At 38.9% G+C, this 13,934-nt stretch overlaps 2 protein-coding genes across 14 annotated transcripts in view; both read right to left on the reverse strand.

The window, feature by feature from the left end:
- The window catches only part of LOC126457930 (juvenile hormone esterase-like), a 561,537-nt gene that overhangs the window by 425,111 nt on the left and 122,492 nt on the right, over nucleotides 1-13,934 (reverse strand). The window lies entirely within an intron of this gene.
- The window catches only part of LOC126457928 (esterase FE4-like), a 133,054-nt gene continuing 123,066 nt past the window's right edge, over nucleotides 3,947-13,934 (reverse strand). For 12 of the 13 annotated variants that reach the window (XM_050094633.1, XM_050094634.1, XM_050094637.1 and 9 more), the window contains 2 exons: nucleotides 13,698-13,830; nucleotides 3,947-4,277 (listed from right to left, as the gene is read on the reverse strand). In XM_050094633.1, coding sequence (XP_049950590.1) covers nucleotides 4,100-4,277; nucleotides 13,698-13,830 — 311 coding nt within the window. In that variant the 3' untranslated portion in view covers nucleotides 3,947-4,099. Of the gene's footprint in view, nucleotides 4,278-13,230; nucleotides 13,409-13,697; nucleotides 13,831-13,934 lie in introns of all 13 variants that reach the window. The other variant, XR_007585557.1, reaches the window with a different exon arrangement.

The following is a 13,934-nucleotide window of genomic DNA, read 5'->3' on the forward strand; positions in this document are numbered from 1 at the left end:
GCATCAGCATGAGGGTCGGTTAACACAAAATTCAGTTCTTCCTACTTCATGCTTAGAAATTTCTGTCATTGTATTGACCTTCAGACAGAATTGCTAGCACACTTTCACTCATTACTGCCATATGGTATAATCTTTTGGGAAAATACAGCTAAGGTCAAAAAAGTACTTACTCTACAGAAGCATGCAGTAATAACAATATGTACATTTAGTAACCAAATATCTTCAGAGACCTAGGGATTCTCAAACTTATATGCCAATACAGTCCGGCCCCGGTAGCTGAGTGTTCAGCGTGACAGAATGTCAATCCTAAGGGCCTGGGTTTGATTCCTGGCGGGGTTGGAGATTTTCTCTGCTCAGGGACTGGGTGTTGTGTTGTCCTAATTATCATCATTTCATACTCATCGACGCGCAAGTTGCTGCAATGGTGTCAAATCGAAAGACTTGCACCCGGTGAATGGTCTACCCAACGGGACGCTCTAGTTACACGACATTCACATTCATGCCAATACATATATTTCCTAATGTTATTTCTGGTTCATAAGAAGAGTGCATTTAGGATGAACTGTATAATTCACAACCAGAATTTTAGATGTAAAAATAATTTCCATATACACTAATGAGCCAAAACATTATGACCACTTGCTTAATAGCTTGCCTGCCTGTTTTTGGAATGAAATACATCACTGATTCTGCATATCAGGGCTCCAACAGTTCATTGGTAGGTTTTTGGAGGTGTGTGGCATTAGATGTCTATGCACATGACACACAATTTGTATAAAAAAGGGGTCACTGATTTGCGTGCGCAGTGATAGTGACCAATAGTGACCCGGATAGGTTCCATAGGATTTACATTATGTGAATTTGGTCACTGAAATATCAACGTGAGTTCACTGTAATGTTCCTTAAAGCACTATAGCATGGTTATGGCTCTGATACACAGACAATTATACTGCTGAAAGATAACATTGCCATCAGGCAAGACATCAAGCATGAAGGGATGCAAGTGGTTTGTGGCTCTCTATGTGTCTTTGATTACTGTCACAGGTCTCATGCAATCACAGGAGAATATCTCCCATGGCATAATACTACACCCATCAGCCTGTGCCCATGGTGTGCTGCATGTTTCGAGCTGCTGTTTTCCTCAATGATGACCAGTGACCTAGTGTAGCAAAGCTGTGACTGACCCCAAGCGCCGACACGTTTCCATTGATCAGTGGTTGAATTCCAATGGTCCCACGCCACTGCAATTGTAATTGATGGTGTCGTTGGGTAAACATGTGAACACATGGAGCCGACAGTCGAATTCCGATGGTCCCACGCCACGGCAATCATAATTTATGGTGTCATTGGGTAAACATACGAATATATGGGGGTGATCTGCTGCAGAGCTCCATGTTCAACAATGTACGATGAACAGTGTGCTCTGAAAGACTTGTGTGTGCACCAGCATTGTGCTCTTTCAGCAGAGATGCCACTGATCACCATCTATCCTACTTTACAGAGCAGACAAGCCTCTGAGCCCCATGTACTGTGAAGAGTCGGGGATATCCAACCATTTAGTGCCTAGTATTAGTTTCATTGTGCTACCTCTTTCCGTAGATGCTTACGACAATAGCATGTGAACATTCGACTAGCTTCACCGTTTTCAAGACACTGATTCAGAGGCTCTGTGTAATAATAAACTGCCCTCTGTCAAAGTTGTTATCTCAATGGATTTCCACATTTGCAGCTGATATCTTCACTAGGGTGATCACCCATCCCTCTCTGGTCCACTTACATACTTTTGTTACCATGTCATGTGCCCACAATGCCACCAGGTGGCATCCAACATCATGGTGGGCAGTGGTAATAGTGTTTTGGCATATCAGTGTACACTATGCATCCCTAGCTAGGGTCAGAGTATAATTTTATATTCTGTTGCAGAAGTCTATGGTCATCAGGCAGGAAACTGAAAATCCTCAGATATTAGGAATCAAAGTAAAAGAACACCTAATTAGTCACTCCTAGAGTTTATCACAATATTTGGAGTCCAGGATGTAAACTGCATAATTATAATTTTAGATTAAACATATCTTGATCTTGCCAGCACATAGACAGCTGAAAGCTGTCAGCATTACCTTACATAAATTCTTTATCTGAAATATTAGATAAAATCAGCACCGGAGTACTATAGGAAGATGAGCAGTGGCTTTTTTCAAGTATGTGCTTTTTCTCCTAATACATAAAGTAATTTATAAGTATTTCTCTTAATTATCAGTATGAGTGTATTAGCATAATCCATTATTTGTTGTTAATATACCTGACACTTCAAAGAGCTAGCTTTCAGTAGCTGCTTGTGGCTATCAATGCATAACTTGACTTGTTGCACATCCTTGAAAGCTTGCCTTCATGATGAGATTTACTGAACACCATGAATGAATGAATGAATGAATGAATGGGAGCAAAAGTGGCTTGAGTTTCTTCCTTACCTAGAGAAACCCTCAGCCAAAATTGCAAGAGGGCTTGGAAAATGTAACAACAAAACAGTCTTCTATCCATGAGAAAGATACTTAACTCAACAGAGGACACAAAAAAATTACACTTATTAGGTGTATAGCTGGTGTTCCAGCCTGGCATTTCTTCTAAGGGCACATTAGAACAGTTCAATACATGCTCCATTCTGAAGAGGTCACACTTGCCACAGGTAGCATTGTATATGCCTCCGATGGGTACATTCTCTCTCAGTCAGCCTGAGTGCCAACGCCACATCAGGTTAGGTGCTTAACTGTTGATTTCTGTGCCTTTGATTTTTGCCTCAGTTAGGTACCATAAGTGTGTTGCTGACCTGATCTTTTGAATGTATATTGTGGGGACTGACAGTAAAACACTTATGACAAATAAGTGTTTTCCAGCAAACTTGCTCAGAACATTCTCAAGAACTGCACCAGTGTTGCTTATGACAACACACCTGTTCCTGTTTACTGTGTAACCCTTTTATGCTATAAAGTATTTGCAACAAAACAAAAAACTGGTTAGTGGGAGAGGATAATAATGGAAACACACAAATAATTGTTAATGATGACCTTGTTAATAGGACCAAGGGCTCTCAGCTCAGATCAGTACCCTGTGTCAGTGGATATGTAGTGAGAACACAATGAGAATATGACAATCAGAGGAGCCAGGATAATAATGCTTACCTGAAGACTAAAATGCAGATCCAGCCACCAACCAGCATTGGCCCATATGGGATAACAAAACCAGCACACAAGGGACAAGGAAAACCCTTCTTCAACACATGTAGAGGAGGAACTCAGGAATGTCTGGACACATCTGAATGTGTTTAAAGTTCTGTGGGATTTCAGTCCTCCCACCCAACTGGAAACTCGAGCTTCCAATCAGCAATATATGCTGGTAATTCCATATCCACACAAAAGAGAGCCATGTTTTGACTAAACCAGGTAGAGTGACCTTTCTCACTAGCATACACACGCACACATTTTTGCAACTTTCATTAAACAGTAAAGAGAAAGAAATGGTTGGTTGTTAAGAGTTCTCCAGAGCAAATGATATCACATTTACTTAGAAAGTGATTCTTGCCACCTGCTTCTATTTGAAATTAAATTATGGCAACAATTACTACCACTACATTGTTATTTAAGTTTTCTACAAAGATGATGACAATTTTCTTTAACATCTTACTTTCAGCTACTATGCAGAACACAGTGATATATGGCTCTTTCCATCTTCACCAAAACTTTCTCCTATTTATTAATTATTGTTTTTAATACCAGACTGATCTTTCCCCATATGACTAATTTAAAATTTTGTTCTTGCAAAATCTTTGCTCACTGAGCTTCTCTCTTGTATTTCACTATTACTAAGCTGCTACATAAAATGGAATTTCACTGTTTCTACTATAAGAAGCATGAAGGCCTACATGCAAAACATCAGCTGTCATATACCATACTACATCATGAAAGTGTTTTATTCTCTGTGAGTATATTTTACTGATTAATACATCAAGTTTATTTTTTCATATTTACATAAAAATTAAATGATATGTGCATTCTGACAGTCCATGAATATCACATTTGTTGTGCCCTTATGTGTAGTAATAATTTCACAGTTTTGATGCTGCTGTACTCCATTTGTATAAATCATCCCAAAACTCCATGCGTTCTTTGTTAAGATTCTGCCTTATGGTGAGATCCTTGTCAATATTCAGGTAACATGGGTTTGTCAGGCTATATGGTGTCCACTTGACCATTACATCAGCATCCAGGTGTGGTGTAGGGTCACTGAAAAACACAGACAGAAAAAAGATTTTAAAAAAGTTAGTAATCATCACAACAGCAGCAAGGGATCATTGGGCAGAATAGAGCAGATGGACGTGTGTGATACAGTCTCAACAAAATTCTTTTGTTTGCTGTTAAACATTGAAAGCCAACTGTCATAATATGCTCCCAATACAGACAAGAATATATACCCTGGGCATAAAAAGAAGATGAAAGAAGTGAAAAGATCCTTGACAAAGCTACTCACCAAATTGACCGAATGACTAAACAATTTAGCAACTGACTCTTGGTTGATTTACAAGCAACAAAACATTGAAGACGACTGGACAGCTGGGCTGAGGAAAACTTTGACTGGGTCAACAATAAAGTAGAAATGCACTGAGTTGAGAAAAGTCTTGGGATAGCAATATGCACATATAAAAAATGGCACTAGTATCATGTATGCAAGGTATAAAACAACAGTGCATTGGTGGAGCTGCCATCTGTATTCAGGTGATTCATGTGAAAAGGCTTCTGATATGATTGTTACCATATGACAGGAATTAACAGTCTGAACATGGAATGGTAGTTAGAGCTAGATGCATGGGATATTCCATTTCAGAAATTGTTAGGGAATCCAATATTCTGAAATCCACAGCATGCTGAGAGTACCAAATTTCAGGCATTACCTCTCACAATGCATAACACAGTGGTTGATATCTTTCACTTAGTGACTAAGAGCAGTGGCATCTGCATGGAGTCGTCAGTGCTAACATACAAGCAACACTGTGATTTAACTGCAGAAATCAATGTGGGACATATGATAAATGTATCTGTTATGACATTACAATGAAATTTGGCATTAATGGGCTATGGCAGCAAATGACCAAAAAGAGAACCTTTGCTAACTGCACAACATTGCCTGCTGTGGCTCTTTAGGGACCCTACATGACTGCAAATCTGTTGCTTGATCACCTAATTTCCAATTTCAGATGGTAAGACCTACTGGTAGGGTTTGTGTGTGGTGATGACTCCATGAAGCTGTGGACCCAAGTTGTCAACAAAGCACTGTGCAAACTGGTGGTGGCTCCATAATGGTGTGCACTGTGTTTACATGTAACAGACTGGGTCCTCTGGTCCGACAGAACTGACTGGAAATGGTTATGTTCAACTACCTGGAAATCATTTGCAGCCACTCATGGACTTCTCATTCCTAAACAATGTTTATGGATGACAATGTACCATGTTACTGGGTCAAAATTGTTTGCGATTAGTTTGAAGAACATTCTGGGCAATGTGAGTAAATGATATTGCCACCCAGATCATCTGACATGAATCCCATTGACCATTTATGGGACATAACTGCAGATTAGTTTGTGCACAAAATCCTGCACCAGCAACAATTCTGCAATTGTGGATGGCTATAGAGGCAGCATGGCTCAATATTTCTGCAGGGGACTTCCAATGACTTGCTGCATCAAGCTGCTGCACTATGTCAGGCAAAAGGAGGCCTTCCATGATATTGGGAGGTATCCCATGACTTTTGCCACTTCAGTGTACATACATCTATAACGATCAAATGCTGCAAGTAACAAATAATCTAATAGCCACAGAGCAGAACAGCTAAAAAGTGCATTTGAATGTTCCTCATATGTAAATCCAGAGCAAGACTAGAAGCAGTAAGCTCATGGGGTGTTTATCATTAGAGTTCAGTATCAAGTCTCCATATAACGTCACTTAGCAAGAGATAAAGGCTAATAACTGTTACAATTATAAGGCTACCTCAGTGCTTGAGAAACTGCAGCTAAAGTAGAGAACACCAGTACCCCATGGGCTACTCTGGCTTTGCACTGAAGGGACAGTTTGAGCAGGGGTGTTACATGAAGGTTTCAGAATTGTGACACTAAAGATGCATAATCAGACTAGTAAGAAGAGACTGACACTCTTTATCTTGCCTGTAGATAAAGGAGCATGCAGCCAGTGGAAGAATGGCACAGAGAAAGTCTATAAGCTGAATAATCTCCTGGGCTTTCAAATGAAGACTGAGCTTCTCCTGGTGGAACTTGACTCAAAATCCCCATTCTTTAAGAATCAATAAGAGGGGTAGCAGCAAAATATTGCTGCAACCAAGCAACATGTCTCCAAGGCACTAAAATCATGACAGTACAGCACAAGGACGAGATGCAACCAGCCAATACATGTTCTGTGCTCACTATGGTGGGCCAAATGTTGCAAATTGGCTCCACTGTAAGACTCATGCTGCACTAATTAGAAGCCACAGAACAAAATGAGAGACTAGGTGGGTTCAGATTGTACTGAAGTTGTCAAGAATATCAAGTGGAGGTGGACACACAGCAATCTCCTGACAGCCATTCTGGCACAAGACAGAGGCAGGCAGGCAAGAATCTGCCTTGACTCCAGCCAGACTGAACTATAATTGATCTCGCGCCACTATTTATAGCTGGTTATGAGTTGAACCTCCCTCCACATGCCCACAACACCTTTGATAATCTCCTGTTTTTTTGTGTGCACACTGGTATTTTGTGAAACACACATTTTAGCAGTGTTTCCCAGCTCTGATGGATAACCTCATTAGTTCTGGCACAAGATCTGACTTCAATTAGATGCAGGTAATGCAGTAACTTATATTTAATTGCTCAATGTTGAAATTTGTAACGAACATATTTGTAATGAAGTTTGTACACAATGGTAATAATCTGTCTACAAAAGTGAAGATTAACCGCAATTACTATGCTCTAACTCATTTAACAGCTAAACTGATTTAATAAAAGTCACACAAGAGGAAATGTCACCTGAAAAACACAATAAAAAAGGGAATATGCACAACAGTCGCTGTGTTTTGGCTACAGTAGCCAGACACAGTGATCATGTGTGTGTGTGTGTTTTCATTTCAGAAGACATCTGAAAGCTTAAATATACAGCAGTATTATTGTTGTGCCTGTCTGTGACTCATGATCTCCTCTACATGGTGAGTAGCAGTCTGTCCTATTCATGACATTGTTAATATGAAAACGGTAATTCTAAATGCTGCTTAGTTTCAATGGCAAATCTGAAGGTGAATAATCACTAAGTAGATGGAAGAGCTGTGTTTGTTAGTTTGCAAGTGCATTGTACACAGCAGACAGTAGCTTCTGATTTGCAGTGGCTGATAAGGCCCTGCAAAATGTATTTGAATGAATTACTTTGTTTTCCAAAACTATGAATTGTAAAGAACTGTGAGTATAGTTTTCCATCAGATACACATCATCATCTGCAGGCCGCCATACAGTATTATACCAAACTCATTTTTTTAGACTTTATATTTCACTCAGGGGCAGTATGTAGGGAGAAAGATTGTTAGTACTCCTCCATATAAGCCCAAATCTCTCTAATTTTACCATAATGGTTATTATGCAAGGTATCATTTGAGGAAGTAGCATGTTTCTTGCCTTGTTATGGAACGTGGGTTTTCAGAATTTTCTGAGCAAGGCTCTTTGCAATGCATAATTCGCTTCTTGTGATGGGTCTTGCTGCAATTTTTTGAGTGTTTCTGTGGAACCTTCATGATGACCATCTGAAACTTTGACAAGGCACGTAACTCTTCATTTAATGTTCTCTCTATTCTCTGTTTATCCAACATGGTAAAAGTTCCTGTATATCAAATGATACTTCATAACTGTGTGAATAAATGTTTTGCAAATGACCTCTCCTGTATCTGAATTACATTTTTAAGGACCCTATTAATAAATTGCAGCCTGTCCTTCTCACAGCTAGATTTGTGTGGTCATTTTGCCTTAAATGTTCCACATATATATTCCTAAATATTTGATAGTTGTAGCTGATTCAGTGGCTAATCAGTGACTATGCAGTCAATAGTAAGGCCTTCTGTGGCCTGCATAGCACCTGCTGCTGTCAGGTTCATCTGGCCGCTTCACACCAGAATCATCAGTGTGGGCATGAGGGTTTGGTCACTGGCCCAAAGTGGATACCGGCCACTGTTGTCTGCCATCAGGGACACCATCTTTGTAACGTCCGTATGGCCGATGGAGTGGTGGCGTGAGACTTTGATCAGTTGCACCCCTCTTGCCACTGAAAGCTACCAGTTTGTGGGTGTAGCCCCATCACTAGAGCCCACCCCACAGCCTCTGACTTGAGCCCATTGTCACCTGCTGTGGAGGTGGCCCCATCCCAGAGACCATTGTCACCTGCTGTGGAGGTGGCCCCATCCCATTGGTTGCCTCCTCCATATGCCTGGGTTTAGAGCTTCCTGGTGCCAGGCACTGGTTCATCTCTGGCTTCACGTCCATTGCCACAGTCTGCTGTTATGGTCGGGCAGCCTCAACAAACCCCATCACCATCATCATCTCAACCACTGTCATTGGTGCGGCAGCCCTGTCTCCTCCACAATGAGACCTGCCTGCTGATGACGATGCAGAGATGGCGATGGCACCCTCCTCTGGTGCTGTCTTCAGGTGCCACACGGGCCTATCTCCCTTAGGTACATTCTGGTCATATTTTCTAGTGCCTGCCTGACACGTAGTCTCACTGCTGCCACTCCAGATCTGACAACTGTGTCTCTCGTGAGGCTGCCGTTGTCTCCTCTGTCGCCTGGGCACCCACTTCACACAATGAAGAGGAGTGCTGTATCCTGCTACTAGTGAGTGTGAGTGTGAGTGCACCGAGTGTGTTGTCACCATGCATGTGTGCTTGAATTGGCCATCAACTGCATCAGCACAGGCCGGCCGGCCACTGGAGGCTTCTTGTGAGAGGCATGTGTGCAGCGGGTCTCCATCATGCCATCTGCTGGTGACTGTGCCTATATATGTGTGGAGCAGTGCTGCGTGACTCTCTTTATGTTCTTCCAGTTTGTACTGCTCACATCAGTTGTTCTATGTCTTGTTATGTGTGGAGTCATGAGAGGCTTAGTTCCACTGTTGTTGAGATGTTTATCAATAAAGCCATGTTTGCATTACTTGGATTTGTTACATATATTACTTGGTTCCTTCACATTCTGTTTCAGTGTATGTTACCCCAATCAAAGGATTACTTCCATCTCATTAGTGTAGCCTTATTATATTATGCTACATCTTTCATCTTGACAACTTGTAGTATACAGGCCTCCTAAAGACTACACAGATGGGACTATAAACATGGTGCAACACATTGCTTATGTAACTTGCATTGTACAAGACATAATCCCATGACATTTCTCAGAGGAAAACTGACATTACAATTACTTCTTGTGATCATTACATCTACAGAGGCATTACAGCATCAATCAGTTTTCAGTCGTGTCCTACAGATAAGTATATGCTATGGAAGAGAGGTTTTTTGCACTAAATAACTGTGTGGTACACTCTTGGATGTTTACAAAATATTATGAAACATCTGTCCATCTGTCAGGCTCATTAATACCGCTTTAGAGTCTCTTGTAAGGAGGTGAAAAAAAAAGAAGAAACATATTTAGAAAAAAATATGATGAGTCCTACACAGTTTGAGCCTTGCTGACTTACAAGGGAGTTTTGTGTCTTTCAGAAAAAACAATCATGTCACAGCAACAATACAAGTCTGTAATTGTGTGTATGAATTGTGTTTTTCTTCAAAAGTGCTGTTCCAGCAGTATATAATGAATGTCACACAAAAATCGAGCCAGTCACAGAGCATACTTAGTAAAGAACATAAGACAATATCCAATTACCCTTCACATTTTCTGTCGTCTCTATTGTAGTGAAGGCTGAAAACAAAAAACTGTTTTGCCATTTTGTTCTTCACATCTTTTGCAGAAAATTGCTTTTTTTCTATATTTCTCATCATAAACACTAATAGTTAACTTAACATGAATGGAAAACTTTTCAGGTTTCATGAAATTTCATAAAGAGAATGAATGGATCACAGCTTTCTTTGGAAGTACTTTCACAGAAGGTACAAGGCTCCAATCAAAATTACATATGTTTGAATTTAAGGTATGATGTCCATAAAACAAAAGTCACAAACAGTTTTCCCAATAAATTTTCATTCTCTGGCACACTATACACTGATATGAAAGTGCATAATAGATTAAAACTGTATGTGGACCAGAACATGAACCTGGGATCTTTGCTTTTTTGTGGGAAAGAGCTCTGCTGAATGAGCTATCCAAGCATGACTCTAGACCCATCCTCACAGCTGTATTTCTGCCAATACCTTGTGAGGCTTACTCAGCCTTCAGCTGCAATATTAATAATTCTGAATGATGTTTAAAAACTTCTCACTTAGCTTTTTTTTTTAATTTTTAGAACAAATGAAAATTCTTACAGACTAATATGTCATTCACTGGCATTGTGATTTTGTAGTAGATAGACGCATCTGTGTTTCTAGAGCTAGGCAACATTATTACTGTGAAGAACTAATTGCCCTTCAAATAAACAAGGTGATTGTATAAAACTTCTATTTATTAATCATAAATGCGACAGACCACAACATAAATACAATTCTGTTGTCCTAAAGATTCAGCACCAGCAAAGTACAAAGCCTAACTGGATGTTTCCTGCCAAGAAGAAAGTGACAACAATGAGACAAGAATTAAAACATTAATTAATTTACAATGAAATCCAATTGCCTTCAAGCATAATAATCCACAGTCCCCGACAATCAATAACATAAGAGCTATTCAACAACGGTGGCTGTAGTTTATAACCAAACAGTTCTATCTGTCATAAGAAGAAGACTGGCAACAAAAAGTCCCACATAAGGAACTCTGAACGACTTTGTGAAAATCTTCATCTCTACTGTGTACTGCATTTAAGAACTGGTAAAACAAACAACTCCCATGACTTAATGAGAAGATGAGATAATTTCTAAGAAAGTTCCTGTCTTCCATTAAAGTGTTCTAAAGAAAAAAAAAAAAACCGTAAAATCATCTATTTTTGATTTTTCAAATGTCATTTTTTCTGAGTTTTTACAGTTTTGGTTCAGCAGCACTCAAAATGCATAAAGAACGTTGTCCAGTTCTACACATTTAATGTTAGCCACCCCTCCTCACTTTGCACAGGTAGCTCTAAGTATCTACGACCAGGTATCCTGTTTACAACATGTAGGGACAAGCAAGTTAAAGCATGACACTCTCAAATAGAGTTATATCATGCCTTGCTTACAGAAGGAGTTTCCAAAGACCATGCTAAAACCTGAGGTTCTTGCCTCACAATCTTCTTTGGATATTTGAGACCACATAGTGCTCAATCTTTTACCCATTCTGGTGCATTCTGAAAGACACTACCATTTTCTAGGCTTTTTTTACTTGTAAAGAAAACTAAATAAAATGTAATGAGTAGGGCACTGAAATCACAGAGCAAACTCAATAAATTCATTTTCATAGAAAAGAACATAAATAACACCTATCGAATGAAGCAGAGGAATGATGTTAAGTTTTTAAAACACAAAGCAAAATCAATAAATCCATATACCGTAACCAAGTAAATTTGCTCTTTCCTTGTATTCATGAAGATAAGATTGTGGCACTTAATTCTGTCACTGACATAAACTTCTAAAAACATCTGTCACTGAGTTAAAAAAAATAACAGCAGTGTGTATTGGTCCTTGGGTGTATTATGCCCTGAAAATTGTGTCATGGAGGTAAACATCCAAACTACTAAGCTGAGCAGAGGATTTTAAATGAAAGTTTAAATCATGATATCATTTTTTTACCTGATTTTGATGAAATGAAGCCTACTGTGAGAATCCCATGAAAATTCATGTAGTAGTTTTGGACATTAGCATGTTCAAACAATAGATGTGACAGTTCTAGTTTTATTTTTAGTATGTATCATATGTCATAATTACAACTGAGGAAATACACAGTTAGTAACACATTTTAAAAGACACATTTGGTTACTAGTTGCATCTGTTTTGATTAGATGCCACTTCAGTAATTTGTATGTCAAGAACACTGCTTATTTATGTAAGTATCTTCATAGATGGCCTCAAGAGACTAAGTAATACTCATTTCACATCATCATACATCCTTGGGGAGGGCTTTAGCAACAGATGGGAATCTGAGTCACATGTTCACATTACTAGCCAGAACAGACAGAGTGGGCAGTTTTACATCTTACCACTGTGACAGTTTAAAAGCAACATATCAACAATTTCTTTGACACTCTGTTCCATATTATTGTCTAATGATATTTTCTTGCTACTGTTTCACTTGACTGACTGAATTTTGTCAAAGAAGTCATACATAAGAATAGTAAGTTCTAAAAGTATAAAACCAATACGGGTATACCACAAATACTGTCTGCCTATTTGGTAGTTTTCTGTGTTTATGGTCTTTTCAGTGAGAGAAGAGACCTAAAGCTCTTCATTTTATGGCACAGGATACGAAATCTGTAGAGAAGTTAGTTACAGAAACATGCAAGTCTTGGTGTAGATCCTTCCAAGTTCAAATACAGGGGACCTTGACTAATCTCAAAAACCTTACTATATTTGATAAAAATATACTGTAACTGGATAGATAAAAAAATCTACTCACCATGCAGTGGCAGGAGAACGTAAACATATAAAGATTAAGGACATTTGCAAGCTTTTGGAGCTGGTGGCTCCTTCTTCTGTCAGTAGGGTTGAAGGGGAAGGAAGAGAGATGAAGAAAAGGGACTCAAGAGGTTTAGGAAATGAGGAGAGTTTGGAAAAATTGCCTAGAATTCCAGGTCATGGACGACTTACCAGACAGGATGAGAAGGAAAGATTGATTCTTCCTATTCATCCCATCCACTACATCTCCCCTGACTCTTCTCATTCCTATTTTTGAAGATTGGAAACTGGCTATACTTGATGAGTCATACAATGATTCTAGGAGCAAGACAACCAAACTTTACAATTTTGATGAGTTGCCAAAATAGGAGCTCCATTTAACTTTTATCTGGACTGCAAATCTACTATCATTTCTATATTATTTCCTTCCCCTAGTGTCTCCACTGATCAGAATTTTCAATGACTCCTGTACCTTTCATCCAAATCCTCTTACGCTCACCCCATTTTATTTATTTCCTTTCATCTTAAGAAATTTGCATTGGCCTGTAAGCTCTACTGTGGGTGTTCTTGTTTCTGTAGCAGGAAAACTTTTTAATTTTAGTAGTTATGTGTCTTCTTTATTTCCTGTTTCCTTTTTCTTTCTTCTTTTTCTGTGCAGCATAAACAGAAAAGTTAATTATATTTACAAATAATTTCTGGGTGAATGTCAGTAAGAATCATTACTAAGAACCATTCTGACACTTACTGCAAAAGGACTGCAGAAGTATTTACCCCAATTCTGAGAAAATAAGATCTACACTGCTGTGCAAAAACAAACATTTATAAATATGAACTAATTATCCTAAAGGAGGTGCAAGACTCAAAGAACTTATCAAGGGTTTTTTTTTTATTTTTTTTTTTACATTAACATGCAACAATTGGTACAATATTGAAGCTTACCCAGTCTTTGCAAAATTTGTCCACAATTTGACCATTCTTCGTATAGTTGACATTTCTATAGAGTCATGTTCCACAGTGATATCAACAACTGACATATGGAATAAGTATCCAATATCATCGACATGACAAGCACCTGAAATAAGATGATCAAATAACAATAAACAAAAAATCAATACATCAGTGGCATTAGTTAAATTACGTTTATATTTGTGCTCAGAAATAGTCAGAAAGTCATTA

The sequence above is a fragment of the Schistocerca serialis genome, chromosome 2 (assembly GCF_023864345.2).
Source record: "Schistocerca serialis cubense isolate TAMUIC-IGC-003099 chromosome 2, iqSchSeri2.2, whole genome shotgun sequence".
In the NCBI taxonomy this organism is placed as follows: Eukaryota; Metazoa; Arthropoda; class Insecta; order Orthoptera; family Acrididae; genus Schistocerca; species Schistocerca serialis.